Here is an 18702-nt window from a genome sequence, read left to right on the forward strand (position 1 = left end):
TTATGCTGGTAACCTCTACCCCTGCACAACCTGAGCGCTGGCACTGGGAACATAACAGACATCAAGCCTCTAACCACGGGGTGAAGGCACCAGTCAGTGCCTGGTAGAAACTAGGCAGTCATTCCCGCACATAGAAAGTTTTGGCCCCAGCAGTTCCTTAAGCAATGTCTACATAGTGATCATTGTTTATTTCTCAGATTCTATATTTATTAAACTTAGAAGTTTTACCTCCAAATCATTTGCTTTAATATTTGATTCATAATAAAATGTGAATTAATCATAAACCCATTCCTTCCAAGGGTTGACTCCAGTTTATTAAAAGGGAACATTCACTTAGATATGTTTGATCGAAGGAATGTACTGAGAGATGTTTTCTACCAGGAGCTGCCCTCAAGGCTTGAGTAAAGTTAGCTAAAGGCATAGTGTCAGCCACTTGTAATCAGATTTCTCAAGCTTCCGATGCCTGGCCTTAGAGTCATTTAGTGGGTGCTTTCTGATGTCATAGGTAAGTCACACCTGAGGATCAATTCTGCAGCACCGGGCCCTATGATTCAGTCTGCCCTGTTCAACCCTGCACTCTGTTTCCTGTGGATCCTTCTGCCTTCCAGGTGGTCCCTCATTCCTTTCTTTCAGGACCAACACTTTTATTCTTTTCTTTTTTTAAGATTTATTTATTTATTGAAAGGTGGAGTTGCAGAGGCAGAGAGAGAGAGAGGTCTTCCATCCATTCGATGGTTCATTACCCAAATGTCTGCAACAGCCGGAGCTGAGCCAATCCAAAGCCAGGAGCCCGGAGCTTCTTCCAGTTCTCCCACATGGGTGCAGGGGCCCAAGCTCTTGAGCCATCTTCCCCTGCTTTCCCAGGCCACAGCAGAGAGCTGGACTGGAAGTGGAGCAGCTAAGACTGTTCTATATAGGATGCTGGCACTGCAGGTGGTGGCTTTCCCCACTGTAACATAGAACCGGCCCTCACTTTTATTCTTTCGTGCTAATTGATCGAATGAAACTGTGTTAATAGATTTACAATGAGCACAATTGGCAGCCAGAATTGGAGGAATGACTAATGTGGATTTATATCATTAGGATATTCCAAATGCATCCGATATATATATATATATATATATATATGTGTGTGTGTGTGTGTGTGTGTATATATACTTAATAGGTATATGTTAACATCCTGATAGCCTGAAAATAACTCACTCAGCTCCTGTTCCCAGCAAATAATGAGTACAACACTTATCCTGTCAAACCTCGCCTTGTTACTTAAGCCTACCCTTATAGTAGAGATGTGGTTGACTGCAGAAGCAGAGTTGGGGGGGGGGCAAGAAGCCTGGAAGGAGGGGTAGGAATTGATACATGGTCTCCAGTAGAAGAGCCACTTATAAACAGAAGTCACATGTTCAGTGAATTGCCCGGTGTTCCAAAAGATTGTGTTAGTTCAAGAGTTTTCTCAATCTCTAAAAATTTACTTTTTATCGTGATGCCTAATTTATAAGGGTGATATTACTAATGTAACACTAATGATTGCATGTTCATTGCTTAAAAGGTGTTGGTTTCTTTTCTTCTTTCAGTTTGGAAACTAGAGGGTTTGCATGGATGTTTTGTAGCTTTCCAGAATCTAGACATTGTACTTGATTTGATAACTTATATTTAGAAATGTCAGGAAACTTGATTGAAACGCTATCTGTTTTCAAACAGTGTGGAGGATGCTGGGCCTTCAGCGTGGTGGGTGCCGTGGAATCCACGTGGGCGATAAAGGGACATCCTTTGGAAGATCTGAGTGTCCAGCAGGTCATTGATTGTTCATATAACAATTATGGCTGCAGTGGAGGCTCCACTCTCAGTGCTTTGAAGTGGTTGAACAAGGTGATTCATCTGTGTGTGTGTGTGTGTGTGTGCAATTTCTTCACTTCTTTATTATTTTAATTTATTGACAGTGATTGTACATATTTATAGGGTAAAATGTAACATTTTGATGCATGCATACATTTTAATGATCATATTAGGATAATAAGCATCCATTGCTTTATATATTCAAGGTTTCTTTGTAGTGTGAACATTCAGAAGTCTTTCTTCTAGCTATTTAGAAAAGTACAGGATGTTATTGTTAACTATTATTACCCTATTATGCAAAAGAATACTAACAGAATTGTTTTTCCAATAAGGGAAAAAATAATTTTAATTCAATAAAAGTAAACTTTTATGAGGTTTGACTTATCTATCTATGTCTATCTATAGATATTTTTGAGGGAGTTAACTTTGGAGAAGAACCCAAGAATGATGCATCTTTTGTAAGCACTTAAACATTAACTATAGCTTATGATACATAGATAATATCCTCTACTTAATACAATAAAACAAGGTAAATCTTTGTGATCAAGTTTTACTATTAAGTCTCATAATCCAACTCTTCGAAGACAGAGATCCAGCATGGGAAGTGAATGCACTCATGTATGATATCAGTGATCACCTGAGGCTCTTTACGTGAACCTCCTAGGCTATGAAAGCCTTTTGAGTCCACATACTCCATCAGTATTTAGATAAGGCCAAAAGCAAAGTGAAAGTTCTCTCTTCCCCTCAGAAAAAAGTACATCCTTCTCTGAGGACCACTTCTTTCTGTTGGGGTCTCACCCACAGAAGTCCTTCATGAAGGAAACTTTTTGCCATGATGTTTTGGCTTTCCATGCCTAAAGTGCTGTCATGTCAGCCAGACCAGAATGCCTTAAGGACTGATTCTGAGGGCATAGTGTTATTTGAAGTGATTATCTAACACCCTGATAGATGTGAGTATCTGTGAGTCTGCTGTATGAAACTGCTTCCCATGTTGGAGTATTCACTCTTTTTTGATTCTATTATTATTATTATCAAAATTTAGTCTAATGGATATGATCACTTTAACACCTAATCCTATCTATATGATCACTTTATAATTTAATTCTGTCTCCATGCTCACTCTAACATTCAAGATGCCGTATTTTCCCACCCACATTATGGGGGCTTGGGGTCCCACAGTAAGTTTTTAAACTCTGTCCTTCAAAGTAGGTCCATATGAATGTATGAAGAACTATACAGTTTTGCAGTTGCAAACATCATAGGTATCACAGTTACATCTTTAGGAACATGGTGATCCTTCCCACCCCCTTCTACTTCCCTCTCTTATTTCCACTCCTGTTGTTTACTAAGATCTATTTTAAGTTAACTTTATACACATATGATTATCTCTATTTTGGATAAAAGTTCAATAGATAGTATGAGAAAGAAGAAAAAAGAGAAAGAAGAAAAAAAGAAAAAAGAGGCAAACTGTACCTCAGCAGTCAAGACACGGGCTGTTCAAAGTGATTGCTTCTTAAAGTGTCAGTTTCACCTCCAGAGATTGCCTTTTAAATGCTCTGTTAGTTATTGCAGGTCAGGGAGAACTTATAGTATTTATCCCTATGGGACTGGCTTATTTCACTAAGTATGATGTTTTCTTTCTTTCTTTTTTTTTTTTTTTTTTAAATGTCTGGTAGTATTCAGCAGTGAAGCCATCCAGTCCTGGGCTTTTCTTTGTTGGGAAGTTCTTTGTTACTGATTCAATTTCCATCTTGTTTATGGGTCTGTTTAGGTTTTCTATGCCTTCATGCTCAATTTAGGTAGGTTATTTGTGGCCAGGAATCTATCCATTTCTTCTAGGTTTCCCAATTTGTAGGCATACAGCTCTTTGTAGCAATTTCTAATGATTCCTTTTATGTCTGTGGTATCTGTTGTTACACATTCTTTTTCACCTCTAACTTTTTTTTTTTTTTTTAATCTGGGTCATCTCTCTTGTTTTTTTGGTTAGTTGGACCAGTGGTGTGTCTATTTTGTTTATTTCTTTTTCAAAGAAACAGCTCTTCATTTTGCTGATCGTTTATATTTTTTTAGTTTCAATTTTGTTTCTTCTCTAATTTTCATTATTTCTTTTCTCCTATGAGGTTAGGTTTGGTTTTCTGTTATTTTTCTAGGTCTTTAAGGTGCATTTATAGCTCATTTATTTGGTGCCTTTGTAAATTTTTGCTGTAGGCACCAACTGCTATAAACTTTCCTCTTAACACTGCTTTTGCTATATCTCATAGGTTTTGATATGTTGTGTTGTCATCTTCATTTGTTTCCAGAAACTTTTTGATTTCTTCTTGGAGCCACTGTTCATTCAGGAGCATGTTGTTCAATCTCTTATGTGTTTGTATATGTTCTTGGAATTCCTAAGTTTTTGATTTGCAACTTCATTCCACTGTGGTCTGAGAAGGTGCATGGTATGATTTCGATTTTTTTTAATTTGTTGAGATTTGCTTTATGACCTAGCATGTGGTCCATCCTAGAGAAAGTTCCATGCCCTGCTGAGAAGAATGTGTATTCTGCAGCATTAGGGTAGAATGTTCTGTAGATATGCAGATATCAGTTAAATCCATTTGGTTTAAAGTGTGGATTAACTCTGTTGTTTCCTTGCTGGTTTTCTATCTGGTTGATCAGTCCCATCTCTTACACTTTCAAACTATTATTTCTTCATTTCCTTTTTAACCACGTGTTCAGAATCAAACAATTCACTCTCCTATGTTAAGTAATGTTTCCAAGGTCAGAAATTGATTTATCAGAGTTTTATTAATTAATTTGAAGGTTAAATATTAAATACTTCCATGCAAACCAGTCACCAAAAACCCAAAGGACAGGAGAAGGCATTTAGCTTAGCCCTTAAGATGTTGGTTAGTCACCTACGCCCCATATTATGTCGGTACACATCTTCAGTCACTCATTCCAGTTTCCTAATACAGATACTAGGAAGCTGAGCTGATGACTCAAGTAACTCAGTCCCTGCCACCAGTGTTGGGTACCTGGAATGAGTTCTCAGCTCCTGGCTTCAACCCAACCCACTCCTGTCCATTGTGGGCATATGGGGAGTGAACCAGCAGATCAGATTGGAGCTCTCTCTCTCATGTGTGTGTTCGTGTGTCTGTGTGTGTGTGTGTCTTTCTCTGCTTCTCAGATAAATATTTTTTTAAATAAGTCAAAAGGTGACAAAAATTCACTAAAATTGTTTCCAGAAAACATATTTATGTTTACCTAACATTCCTTAATAGGTAAATATTCTTTTTGCAGATACTTATCACATAATTCCCCAGAAAGATGAGAGCACATGATTAGTCATTACCATAAGAGCTCTCACTGTCGAGGCTAAAAAGGATATGAGAGATTAGCTAATGTAACTTGTGGGGAGAAACTGAGACTAGACTAAGTTACTGGAATTAAGACTTATTCTATGCCTCTGCTCTCCCACAATGTGGTGCTGAGAGAAAAGAGACCAAACAACCTCTACGCAGCTGCCTCATCAGTTTGACAAGCTGCAGGAGCTGATCCTGCTCCTGATTGGAGGAGAGCAGCGTACTCGGTGTGTGGGCAGCAGAGTTGGGATTGGTGGAAGAGGACTATAAAGGAGGAGAGAGACAACATGCACCGGGAACATCCGGATAACACCTGAGCAGCCCCCGAGAGAGCCGGCCGGCGGTGTGCCACTTCTCCGCGGAAGTGGGGAAAGTGGCAGGGGGTACCGCCCCTCCACGGAGGTGGAGGGGTCAGCAGCCAACCCAGGAAGGACCAGCAGCAAACCCGGGGAGGGCCGAGCAGACAAAAGGACAGCGCAGGGTCCTGTGTCGTTCCTCCGCGAATGGGGGAGCGACAGTAACTCTTTTTTTTATTAAAGAATCATTTATTTATTTATTTGAAAGGCAGAGTTACAGAGAGGCAGATTGAGAGAGAGGGAGAGAGCGTGAGGTCTTCCATCTGTTGGTTCACTCCCCAGATGGCCACAGCCATCTGATTTCAGCCAGAGCTGAGTCAATCTGAAGCTGGGAGCCAGGAGCTTCCTCTAGGTCTCCCACGCGGTTGCTGGGGCCCAAGGACTTGAGCCATCCTCTACTGCTTTCCCAGGCCATAGCAGAGAGCTGGATCAGAAGTGGAGCAGTCAGGACTTGAACCAATATCCATATGGGATGCTGGCACTGCAGACAGCAGCTTTATGTGCTATGCCACAGAACCAGCCCAGTGTAACTCTTTTCATAGATGAGAAATAAGATCTGAGAGGTGAGATCATGGTGCCAGGTTATTAACTGAGCCCAAGATACACCTTAAGCCCCCTAGGCCTCTGCTCAGTATCCCAGTGTTCATCAGTGCTGTTAGCATCTCTGTGGCTTTGGCCCAGATCAAGCATCAACTACATGAAACCAACCAAATGACCCAAATGACGGTGCTGCTAGGATTTGTAGAAAGTCACCAGCCATAGTTCCCCAAACTAAGATGTCCTTCCGTTATTCAAAATCTCAGCAACTGCTCTTGCACATTGTGTTCAACAGGGAAATGTATGTCCCTCCATTCCGTGAGCCCACCATGCGGGAAGGGAGGCTGTGGGGGAGACACTGTAAGATATGTGACATGTGCTAGATGAAGGGCATAAAGAGAGGTGACAGAAAAACTTGCGACTGTCTCAGTACAAACCACTGAGTCTCGAGGGCTTGCAAACACCAGGCCAGGAGCCCTGGAACATTAGTGTGTTACCCTAGTGGACCTTAGGGGAAGGAGGACTAGCTGTTTTATCAGGCTGGGAGAAGTGGTAGGGAAGAGAGTTATGAGAAAAACAAGACCAAAAGAGAAAAAAAATTATATTGACTCAAAGTATTGAGAATGTTTTGGGGTGGATGTTGGGGTGCCCACATCTTATCAGAGCCTGGTTCAAATCCGAGCTACTCCAGTTCCATGCAGTTTCCTGCTAGCGTGCTTCCCGCAGGGCAGTAGGTGATGGCTCTGGTCCCTGAGTCCCTGCCATTCACATTTGAGCCCTAGATTGAGTTCTGGGTTCCTGGCTCTGGCCTGGCCCAGCCCCAGCTATCATAGGTTTTGGAAAATGATCCAGGGGATTTTCTCACTCTCTCTCTCTCCATCTCCCTCTCCCTCTCTCTCTCTTTCTCCCTCTCATTCCTTCACTGTCTCTCTGCCTTTCAAATAAATAAAAATGAATAAACTTTTTTTTTAAAAAAAGGCACATAAAGATGTGTGTGCCCATAATGAAGCTGTGGGAAAGTTGAAACCATTTTGGCACATTGAAATAATTTCTGTTTGATTTTGAAAATAACTGCCAGTGAGCATCTTGGGTGACTGTTTTCTCTTAGACGCAGGTGAGGCTGGTGAATGATTCGGAATATCCCTTCAAAGCACGCAGCGGCCTTTGCCATTACTTTCCTAGTTCACATTCCGGGCTTTCAATCAAAGGTTACTCTGCCTATGACTTCAGGTAAATGTTATTCTACTGTATTTTTTTTTTTCAAAAAGCCTGACTTTTATGATCTAGTGACTGATTATTTGGAACTAATAACTTGACTGAAGCATCATTGCATACTTTTCATTGTTGCAAAGCTTACTATAGTAGAGATTGTTTTTCACAATGCAGTGTTGTAGGTATTGTTTCTTAAATATGATGTTTCTATGTGTCATTACAATAGCAGTAATGAATTAATGTTAACAAATGTAAATCAAGCTTAAGGGATAATTTGTACTTACCACCTTCCTCTCATGAACTACAGGTATTATCCTAACATAAGCTTATTTCAGTCTTACTATTAAGTTAATCCAAAATTACGTTGTATAGATCCTTCAGCCAATAGCAAACAGGCTACAAAACAAAAGCCTTTATGAACACTCTCTACTTTCCTTGCATTTTTCAAGGCATCAGTTATAAGTAAAAAACAGAGACTCAAGCTTTCAGTTTTGAAACCATCTGAAAGAGCACACAACTAGAGACAGATCATATAGCACACACCCAAGTACAATGAAATGGAAGGGAAGGACTTGGTTGGGAGCTGATGGTCAGGAAAACTTTGGATAAGTTCAGGGGATAACAACCACTTTAAAAAATGCCTTAGAAACATATGGAGGATGCAAATCTTGATAGAGAATCATTATGATCATTTGATATAGTGCAAAATAAGTGTTTGGGCTGATAAGGACAAAGGAAATGCAGGAACTCCTGGTTTCATTGTTTTAAAAATATGATAGGACTTTTGAAACAGAGGAACTAAATTGAATTCACATAAGGTAACAGAATGCCCTGTGACTTACTGATACTGAATATAAGAGAATCTCTTGATCCAGATGGTGCTTGCTCATGGGATCTGAAGGAAATCAAGGGTAAAATTGGATCCTTGAACAAAATGGAACCCCTTTAAATAAGAATGAATGTGCCAGCAGACTAGCAGATTGTCAGCCCGACTCCCATCTGCAGTCAGGGCCCTAGGGATAGCCCTGGGAACCACAGCAGAGAGCCGTGATGCCACAGCTGGCAGGCTGCACAGGGGATATATAATAAAACGTCTGGGTCACTAAGTACAGTGGCAGTGTCTCCTCTGAGGGTGCAGGTAGGATGTTTCCTAAATGAGGAAATGAGCCTCTGCATCGCCTGTCACTCACTCGCAAGCCAAGGAAAGGGTGAGTGCTGAAGAAACCAGATTTGCTTTTCTATTTCAAATAAACTTACCTTTCAATTTCAGGTTTGCATGAGCTAGCTATTTTTTTTTTTTTGACAGGCAGAGTGGACAGTGAGAGAGAGAGACAGAGAGAAAGGTCTTCCTTTGCCATTGGTTCACCCTCCAATGGCTGCCACAGCCAGCGCACCGCGCTGATCGGATGGCAGGAGCCAGGTACTTCTCCTGGTTTCCCATGGGGTGCAGGGCCCATCCTCCACTGCACTCCCTGGCCACAGCAGAGAGCTGGCCTGCAAGAGGGGCAACCGGGACAAAATCTGGCGCTCCGACCGGGACTAGAACCCGGTGTGCTGGTGCCGCAAGGCGGAGAATTAGCCTAGTGAGCCGCGGCGCCGGCCCTAGCTTTTCTTGCTTGCTTGCTTTCTCTCATTCTTTGAAAAGCAAAGAAACAGAGAGAAAGAGACAGAAATCTTTCATCTGCTGGTTTCACTCTCCCAAAGGCCTCAACAATAGGACTGGGGCAGGCCAAAGCCAGGAAGTCCATCCAGTTCAAACACGTGGGTTGCATGGGTGGTAGAGATCCAAGTACTTGAGCATCACCTGTTGTTTCCACCAGTGCATTTTAGCTGGAAGCTGGATCAAAAGCAGAACTGGAACCTGAACCCGAGGATTCCAGTAGGAGGTGCAGAAATCTCCCGTGCCATTTTAACTGCTGCAACAGCCACTTGCCCCAGGAACTAGGTTTTCAAAATGTCATTCAAATGGATTTAGGGAACCCATTGTCGTAGGTAGCAAGTTGAAAACTTGTTAAAAAACAAAAGAATATGGGGCCAGCACCGTGGCTCACTAGGTTAATCCTCTGCCTGCGGCGCTGGCATCCCATATGGGCACAGGGTGCTAGTCCCAGTTGCTCCTCTTCTAGTCAATCTCTCTGCTGTGGCCCAGGAGGGCAGTGGAGGATGGCCCAAGTCCTTGGGCCCTGCACCTGCATGGGAGACCGGGAGGAAGTACCTGGCTCCTGGCTTTGGATTGGCGCAGCGCCAGCCGTGGCGGCCATTTGGGGGATGAACCAATGGAAGGAAGACCTTTCTGTCTCTCTCTCACTGTCTAACCCTGTCAAATAAAAAAATAAAGAAAAAATAAGAAACAAAAGAATAATAGGTTTGAGTCAGAATTAGGGAATAAGAGGATAGAGAATGCAAGACTTACTGGTTTTAGGTGTTTGATTAAGGAGGAAGAGGTCCCAATGAAAATCTTTGTGATTACATTAAATACTAAACTCCCTGACAGTCCAGCACTAAGCTGATTGTGTTAGACAACAAGATCTTTTATTTATTTGTTCAAACATTTATTTAATACTATTTTAGATTTGGGGGATTTGGCAGTGAATAAAACAGCTAAGAATTCTGCCCTCATGGACTATATTTTAGTGCTGAACACAAGAAATAAGCAAAACATAAAAAGCTGCCTGGTATGTTAGGTATAATAATATCTAAAGAGAACAAGATAAAACAGTGGGTGAATGAGGGGATATCTGGAAGGCAAGGGAGTATAAAATTTTTCATTTTTATTTATCTTATTCAAAATACAGAGTGACAGAGGTGGAGGAGAAAGAGAGAGAGAGAGAGAAGGAGGGAGAGAGAAAGAGAGAGAGAGAGAGAGAGAGAATCTTCCGTTTGCTAGTTCACTCTGCAAACAGCTGCAATAGCCAAGGCTGGGCCAGGCTGCGATCAGGAACTCCATCTGCATTTCCCACCTGAGTGGCAGTGGCCCAAGTAATTAAATCATCATTCCCTGCCTTCCCAGACCTATTATCAGGAAGCCGATAGGAAGCAGAGCAGGTAGGACTCAGACCAGCCCTCCCCTATGGGATGCTGGCATCACAAGTGACAGCTTAACCACCGCACCACAGTATGGTCCCCTGTACAACTTAGAAAGGGTTGTCGGAGGAAGCCTCTCTGAGAACAGGTGCATTTGAGTGAGGTTCTGGAGAAGTGTGGGGTCTTAGCCCCGTTGATATTCGGGAGAATACTGTTCCAAGCAGAGAGAACCATTTATTATTAAAATAACAAAAACCATAAATGCCTGCTTACAGATCTCTAAAAAAATAGATCTTCATGTTAACAGGTAATGTGAATGAACATATAGTTTCTATTTCAATAAATCCCATTATTGTTGATTCAACATTTTCTTCACCTGTTGTCAAAATATCACCTTACTTGACACTGCCCTCCAGCTGAACGAATTTACATTTCAACAACACCAATCCACCCATGAGTTGCTGCAGGAATAAACTACCAAGTATTATCTTAATAGCTTAAACGTTGGGTGACTTGACATCTGTGTACTTCACCCACAGAGCTGACCTTTGAAAAATGTAAATAATGGTTTGGTCACATACTTTTAAAACCAATGAAGGCCAGATGTTCCATAACATAGGACTCTATTGGTAGATGTCCATGTGTGGAAACCATGATTGTGTCTTGTGTAGTTTTCAAAATCTAGCATCACCTGTCCGTGGCATCCTAACAGTTACTCCTTTTTAAGTTCTTTTTCATGTTTCTTCTGTCATGACTATATTAGCCACTTTTGGATAACTCTTCCCCGTACATTTTTTAAATAATTAATTTTCCATAAAATTCTGGTTACACATACAATTCTGATTATAATGATATTTCCTTCCCTATACTGTCTCCATTTGACATTCATTCCCATAAGCTGGTCAGTCCCTTGATTATTGTAGGGCGTGGCAAAGTTGACAATATATTTTCAAATATCCACTTCTTCCTTATTAAAGAATCCCTTTGTTTTAACCGGGTACTGGACTAGCCTGCTGGAAAGCTCCATTCCACATCTCCCATTCATCTAGACTTCAGTAAAAGCCAGAGTGCTGTGCAACACAATGCACCCTGAAGAAGTGTGGTGCGTAATTTCCGGCACATCTTTTCAACTGAGACGTCGCGGTTCTCCTCCTTTTCATTTTCTGCAGTCTGAAATGGGTGTTAAATGGCTGGAGTGCCAGCAGCCATCGTGGACCACTAAAGAACCTTGAGGATGAAAGCTTTACATGGCAGAAGAATAATGTAGGAAGAGTCTGGTTTTTTAACATCCTGGAGCCTCCTACAGGTCCTGAACTACCAATTCTCCATGCGTCTTTCAGCCTTCATCATTTTAGTCCTTTTTTCATTGTTAACAAACATATCCCAACCTGTGATTAAATGCATTTTTATCTTTCTCCTAAAAACTGAAATTCTGTAATCAAGTGTTTCTTCTTTTGGTAGTGACCAAGAAGATGAAATGGCCAAGTCACTTCTTATCTATGGCCCTCTGGTAGTCATAGTCGACGCGGTGAGCTGGCAGGATTACCTGGGAGGCGTAATACAGCATCACTGCTCAAGTGGCGAAGCCAATCATGCAGTTCTCATAACTGGCTTTGATAAAACAGGTAACGCAGACCCGCTCGCTGGCTTTCCAGGTGGAACTCTGCCAAAGGATCGCCATCCTGTAGAATGCTGAAATTGAGCTCTGCTGTGTCAGGAGTCCTCCTCAGACCTCTGCAGAATCTCAGACCCCTTCCAAGTGAAGTTAGCCCATCAGGTCCCTGAATTGTTTCCTAAATAGCTGGCTAAGATGGTAATTGTTCATTTAAATAATGTGCCTTCTCTCAAATATTTAGGACTAATTGTTTGGAAAAGAGATGTACTTATTATGTTGTGGTACTTACTGAAGTTTCCTCTTTATTTTCCCAATTCTGCAAAAATGTGTTTGTTTTCCTTTTACTCAGTCCCACAAGAGTGATGAATTCAAATGCATATCAAACACTTATTTCCACTGATTGGATTACTATGCTAAATACAGTTCCAGTTAGCTAGTTTAAGTTAGCATCCCATTAGAGTTATATTCTTGTTCTCAGAGCAACCCAAATTTAAGTAAATAAGAACCCAAATTTAAGTAAATAAGCTTATGCATTCTTAATAAAAACGAGCTTTTCAGGGTTTGCTGCCATTTTATGTTTTGCAGGGAGTATACCATATTGGATTGTCCGGAACTCATGGGGAAGTTCATGGGGAGTGGACGGCTATGCCCATGTTAAAATGGGGAGTAACGTTTGTGGTGAGTGATGAATTTGCATTTAAAGCTGTAGGCTAAATACCAAGGAAGATTCTTTGGATATAGTAACTACAAACCTGATTAGTTTGTAATATTCTCCCAAAGTACTAAAATCACTTTCGCACTAATAATTATTGTTCTTCAAGTTTAATTGACTAAAATAAGAGGATCTGGGAGTGTTATGATAAAGCCTGTGGAGCTACCTCCTGGGACACCAGCACCACATATCAGAATTCAGGTGCAAGTCCCAACTCAAGTCCTGTTACCTCTGCTTCTAATCCAGCTTCCTGCTAACGCACCCTGGGAGGCAGCAGATGATAGCACATGTGTTAGGGCCCCTGTCACCCACGTGGGAGATCCAGACGGAGTTCCAAGCTCCTGGCTTTGGCCAGTCCAGTCCTGATTGCTAAGAGCATTTAGGTAATAAACCAGCAAACAGAAGATACTCCCTTTCTCTGTCATGCTGCCTTTCAAATAGATGAAAATAAATAAATGTTTTTAAAAGGACTAAAATAAGAGTGTTTTAAAAAGAGGCACTATGGCAAATATTCTTATTTTGAATATGAAGAGGGGCTATATACAAAATATAAAAAAGTGGTCTTCACAAAGGAAAATGCATATTAGGAAAAAATGCATAGATTTCAAATTTTTTGCACCAAAATTAACATATTTTAATTATATTTCCATGATTTTTTTAGATTTATTTTATTTATTTGAAAGACAGGGTTACAGAGGTAAAGACAGAGAGAGAGGTCTTCCATCCTCTGGTTCACTCCCCAGATGGCCACAAAGGTGGGAGCTGCACCATCTGAAGCCAGGAGCCAGGAATTTCTCCCACGTGGGTGCAGGGGGCAAGCACTTGGGCCATCTTCTGCTTTCCCAGACCATAGCAGAGAGCTCGATCGGAAGAGGAGCAGCCAGCACTAGAACCGGAGCCCATATGGGATGCCAGCGCTTCAGACCAGGGCTTTAACCTGCTGCCCACAGAACCAGCCCTCCATGAACTTTTTGAAGTACCTGCATGTGTTATGTACATATGTCAAAATGCAAGATAAAATAATTTACCAAAGTTAACCACTTCAAAAACCAGATAGAAGCACTCAACTTAGGAGGCTTGAATTTATCCAGAAATGTCTCTTTGTTCCAAATTTATTTTTGGTAACAGTATGAATTTCTTTCATTTTCTGTATTAGAATACCTGCCTGGGATGATTATGAAGAATCAGTTTTTCTTTGCATGAAAATATATGATAATCTGATTGTTAGAACTGTTTCTGACTTAATATGCTGCTTACCTCCTACAAAATTCTGGGGAAGCAGCCCCTAGAATTGAGAGAATTAGGCAGATATCAAATGTGCTTTCCATTGAATAGCAGACTGGTTTTGCTTTTGTGATTGACTAAACATCAACTAAACTAAGATAGCTAGTTAAGTATTTCAAATTATATTTTTTTTAAAAAGTTTATTTATTCATTTTATTTATTTGGGTGACAAAATTGCCTTCAGACTCCAAGGGTGTCTAGAGATGATTTCTTTGCTCCATGGGACTGCTTGGTTATGGATTATACAGGGATCCAAATCGTTCTCAAAGACATTTTCTAAAGATTGTGTACCTGGTGATAGTCATATTATTCTTATGAGGAATGACATAATACAGATGGTATTCATAACCCCAAGGGATTTCACATGTTCTGTCAATTATGGTGAAATCCTGCCTTCCAACAGGCCATGTATTGTCTCCTCAATGATGTTGAGATGCATATTCTTGTATATTAAGGAAGCATTGCACACTTGTGATTCAGTGAAATTCTGCTCCAGTTACAATCTTAAAATAATCCATACTATTTTACTGCCACTAGGAAATGTATATCAGTGCAATACAGATTTCAGACACATTCAGCAATTCAGTTAACAAGTATTTTTGTTTGTTTTTCACATTAAGCAAAAATATTAGAAATATAATATCTGCTCTTTGTGATATTTACACTGACAAACAGTGATCACCTTTAACTTATTTTCTCTTGGTAGGCACTGTTTCTGACTCCAAATGAAAATTAATTTTAATTTGCTATTTAAAAGTCATTAACAGGATGTAGACTAATCCTAACAATTTCTCTTTTTTTCTTAGGTATTGCAGATTCTGTTTCCGCTGTATTTGTGTGACGTGTTGGGCAGATCAGGAGACAGCTACAAAAGTGAAGGGGTTCGGGATGCAATAAATGTAAGATGGTTCTTTAAGCATTAGTCAACTTCAGATTTCAGCAACCCTCCACGAAAGGTCCTGGGGCCCAGTGGTATTTAAATTCATTTGTAGAATATCTCTTTCTTAGAAAGAATAGGACAACCAGAGTCTGTAGGAAGAACCCTAGAACCATGGCCCTCAAAGAAACCTGTGGAATGGCTTCCTGCTCTGCACGGAGGGTCAGATTAGGAGATCTGAAGGGACACCGAAGTGTTCATGGTAAAGGAGAATTAAAAGTGTTTTTTGGTGTGAAAACTTTTTGGAAATCCATGCATATGGTGGGGGGGGGTCTTCATGGAAGATGCAAAAACTATGCTTAGAGCTCAAAATTTTTGTGTCAATATAAACATCTTTTAATTCTATTTTTCTACACACCTTCTGAAGTACCTTGTATTTTAGGGCAGTCTAATTTGAAAAGACTATTTGTTTGCCTTTTTTCCTTGTGTTTGTTTTCAATGAGATATAACAGGATTGTGGGGCAAAACCGCTTGCTGTACATTACCCTTGCCTACAAAATCGGCCAACCTAAAATGATGAGTGCCTCCCACAATGATGGAAACAGCCTTCTGGATAGAGTGCCGAAGGATTTCCCCTAGCAGTTGCTTTACCTCAACACACGGTGCTGCCCCCTGAACAGTAGAGTGACCGGATGGAAGAACACGAAGCCACTAAGTCCCTTCTGGAGAAAAAGTTAAAAACTGATGGAAACGCGCTGACCAGTGTGACACCTGTGTGAGAGAACCCTCAGCTAGTCTCGCCCAAGAGACCAATTGCTGTTCTGGAATTTTCACTGGGAATGCAGTGGATTTCATTTCTTACGTCAGTCTCCCCCTATTTGAGAACACAGGATTTTGCCACCTGTTCTCACTCTCTGTGTAGCCCTGTACTGCAGGCACACCCCGGTTGTCTTGTGTCCTGCCTTCCCTACGAAAGAATCCCCTCCGTCTACACTCCGCATCTCTGTTTTCTGACCACCTGCTTGGCTCTCTTTCTCAACATGGAGATCTGACTTCTTCCTTGGGTGATCCTAGACACTGCGCCTCTCCACATCCGATCTTCTGAGCTGGGCTGTCCGCTAGAATGAGAGGCTCCCGGACTCTGATTTCCAGTGTCCGGCTTCGTTTTCCTGGCCTCTCAATCCCACTTAGTTCTTCGGCTGGCTCCCAGTCCCTGACACCTGTGATCTCTCCTGTGAAGTTCACTGCACAAGGATATCAGGCGCTGTGCCACCATTGCAATTCTGAGTAACTTGCATCCTCCGCAGTGAGCAACGTGCTGTGTGCACAGAAGAGACACTGTTACTGTTCATGTCTGTGAGTGGAAAGTGAGTCACTTCCTGGACAGCAGTGAGAGGGGAAGAGATAATCTGGTTGGATACAGTAGAACCATATTAAATTAATTAATATAAGAAAATCAGGGGCCCGTGCTTTGGCACAGCAGGTTAACGCCCTGGCCTGCACTGCTGACATCCCATATGGGCGCTGGTTCTAGTCCTGGCTGCTCCTCTTCCGATCCAGCTCTCTGCTGTGGCCTGGGAAAGCAGTAGAAGATGGCCCAAGTTCTTGGGCCCCTGCACCCACGTGGGAGACCCGGAAGAAGCTCCTGGCTTCAGGCTTCCGATTGGCGCAACTCCGGTCATTGTGGCCATTTGGGGAGTGAACCAGCAGATGGAAGACCTTGCTCTCTGTCTCTACGTCTTTTTGTAACTCTGTCTTTCAAATAAATAAAATAAATTTTAAAAAAAGAAAATCATATCAAATGCTAAATATACTCAAGAACTATGTATATATTTCTTTTCTAAAACTCATGGTCGTCTTCTTCAATGCAGCAGCAACCAGGAAAAAAAAGAGTCAAGGACAGCCCATTTTCCCTCTCACTTTATTTATCGATATCTTGTAGTAGATAAACAACAAAAACAGCATGCTATGTATTTTTATACCAGCCACAAGGAATTTGGAAAGAATATTTGTTGACTCAAGTTTAGGCATGTTCCAGAAAGACAATATTAACATTTTAATTGATAAATATTCTCATTATCCAAGAATGCCAGAAAAGAATTATATCCTGGTTCTTCTAGATTGTGTTCAATTACTTTCTGAATGATGTAAATGCTTTTTCTAATACTCTTTTTTTAAATACTAAAGGATTTTTTAATTTCAAAATTAATCATACTTTTAAGTGTTCCGGAATTTGATATTTATAGTAAAACAACCTACCTTTAATTAAAAAACAAAGACTCTGTTCTCAAGTGTGTGTCTTACATTTTGTCAGCACTGTGTTAATATGCTTTATAGTCACACAGAATTTTCCCAGCTCAAGTCCAAGATCCAATTTTAGTTTTTTTCCATGGACATTTTAATCTCAGTTCACCAAATGTCTTCTAAACTCCATTTATCATCTTCCCTCACTCCTCACCCCTCACATCCCAGCAAAGGCCCTTTTCCTCCTAGAATCTGTATTTTGATTTGTAATACATCAGCATCATGTAAAATCTGATCAATGAAATTAGAAGAATTCCCAAGTCCTTTAATTAAGTTAACTGCATCCTGTTAACTTATCACTTAATCACCTCCTTCCTCTCCATGTCCACTGTCCTTTCTTACATATGTGTTCTTTAGTATCTCTTATATCCAGGACTCAATAATCTATTGTCATTCTCTAAAGCTAATGAATTTACTCAGCAATGAATTTGTTGCATTGGGAATGCATATGGTCATATCCAAGGATGCAAAGGCAGATGAGGGTTTTTAAAAGTAAAATTTAAAGGGTTACATAAGCTTTTGAAACAGCTATACTTGGCAACAAGGGTCAGTCACAAGGATGGTATCAGCACAAGTCTGAACAGGCAGTTGCTGGGCAGGTATCCTTGCAAAAGTATTTCTTGTGGGCAGATTATGGTGGCCCTTGTATATGGATATGGTTCTGGAGGTCTTTTCTGATAATTCTCATTATCAATCATAAGTGCATGAGAGCCCTGCCTTCATAATCTCCTACCTGTATTTATTTATGTGTGAAATAGACCCAGAGAGAATTTTTATTATTGTTAGGGTTTGACACAGTGACTGTACTGATTCCAACACTACTTGATAAATTTCATGTCCCTTCATTTAGGGGTTTGATTCCTGGCTGTGCTTCTGATAATGCACACTTTGAGAGGCAGCTAATAATGGTTCATATAGTTGGTTCTCTGCCACCCATTGGGAGACCCAGATTGGATTTCAGCTTTTAGCTCAGCCTTGGCTGTTGTGAGTATCTGGGGAGTGAACCAAACCTGTGGATGGGAGATTCATTCTCTCTCTCTTTCTCTTTCAAATAATTTTTAAAATGTTTTAAGTGAGTACTACATTGGTTGTAACCCATTTAGACTTTCCAACATAGAGTGGATCATCAGCAAAAGAAGCAAGTGTGAATGGGGCAAAGGTAGGAACTGTAGGAACTGACATTATAATTTTGATACTTGCATAAGAATTATTGAAATAACTCTTCAAAAAAACTCTTGCAACTGCATAACTTATTCATACCAAATACACCCGTACTAACGTAAAGAACTAAGTAAAATCATATAGTCTATTGAAGGAATGATAAACTTTTACAAACAACATTTATTTCAACATACCAAGGTATTTAGTGACAGAATGTCTATAACATGTTTCCTCATTACTTTATGAGAAAAGACAACGATTGCAAAATAAGTAATTTTATTCTCATTGAGACAGGAAGCTGTGGCTTATGTTTGTTTCTGTACCAGCGCCAACAGTTAATAGATGGCAGTCAGCATTTTCCCCCAAGTTGGTTGATTGCAAAGTTAGTGCCTTTATCCACCATTTTATTTGCCTTGTTATTGTTTCTGCTTCACCACCATTGG

The 18702-nt window shown here is 40.7% G+C and overlaps 1 protein-coding gene across 8 annotated transcripts in view; it reads left to right on the forward strand.

Annotated features, from left to right (window-relative positions):
• The window catches only part of CTSO (cathepsin O), a 34172-nt gene extending 17087 nt beyond the window's left edge, over positions 1-17085 (forward strand). For 2 of the 8 annotated variants that reach the window (XR_011378198.1, XR_007909324.2), the window contains exons 4-9: positions 1702-1869; positions 7179-7300; positions 11768-11931; positions 12507-12599; positions 14724-14816; positions 15307-17085. Coding sequence is in view for 6 of the 8 variants with exons in the window: in XM_002716884.5 (XP_002716930.1) it covers positions 1702-1869; positions 7179-7300; positions 11768-11931; positions 12507-12599; positions 14724-14758 (582 nt within the window). In the remaining 2 variants the exon portion in view is untranslated. Of the gene's footprint in view, positions 1-1701; positions 1870-7178; positions 7301-11767; positions 11932-12506; positions 12600-14723 lie in introns of all 8 variants that reach the window. The other 6 variants (XM_070047367.1, XM_051819915.2, XM_002716884.5 and 3 more) reach the window with 3 other exon arrangements.
• Positions 17086-18702: the final 1617 nt, after the last annotated feature.

Source organism: Oryctolagus cuniculus, chromosome 8, assembly GCF_964237555.1.
Source record: "Oryctolagus cuniculus chromosome 8, mOryCun1.1, whole genome shotgun sequence".
Taxonomy (NCBI): domain Eukaryota; kingdom Metazoa; phylum Chordata; class Mammalia; order Lagomorpha; family Leporidae; genus Oryctolagus; species Oryctolagus cuniculus.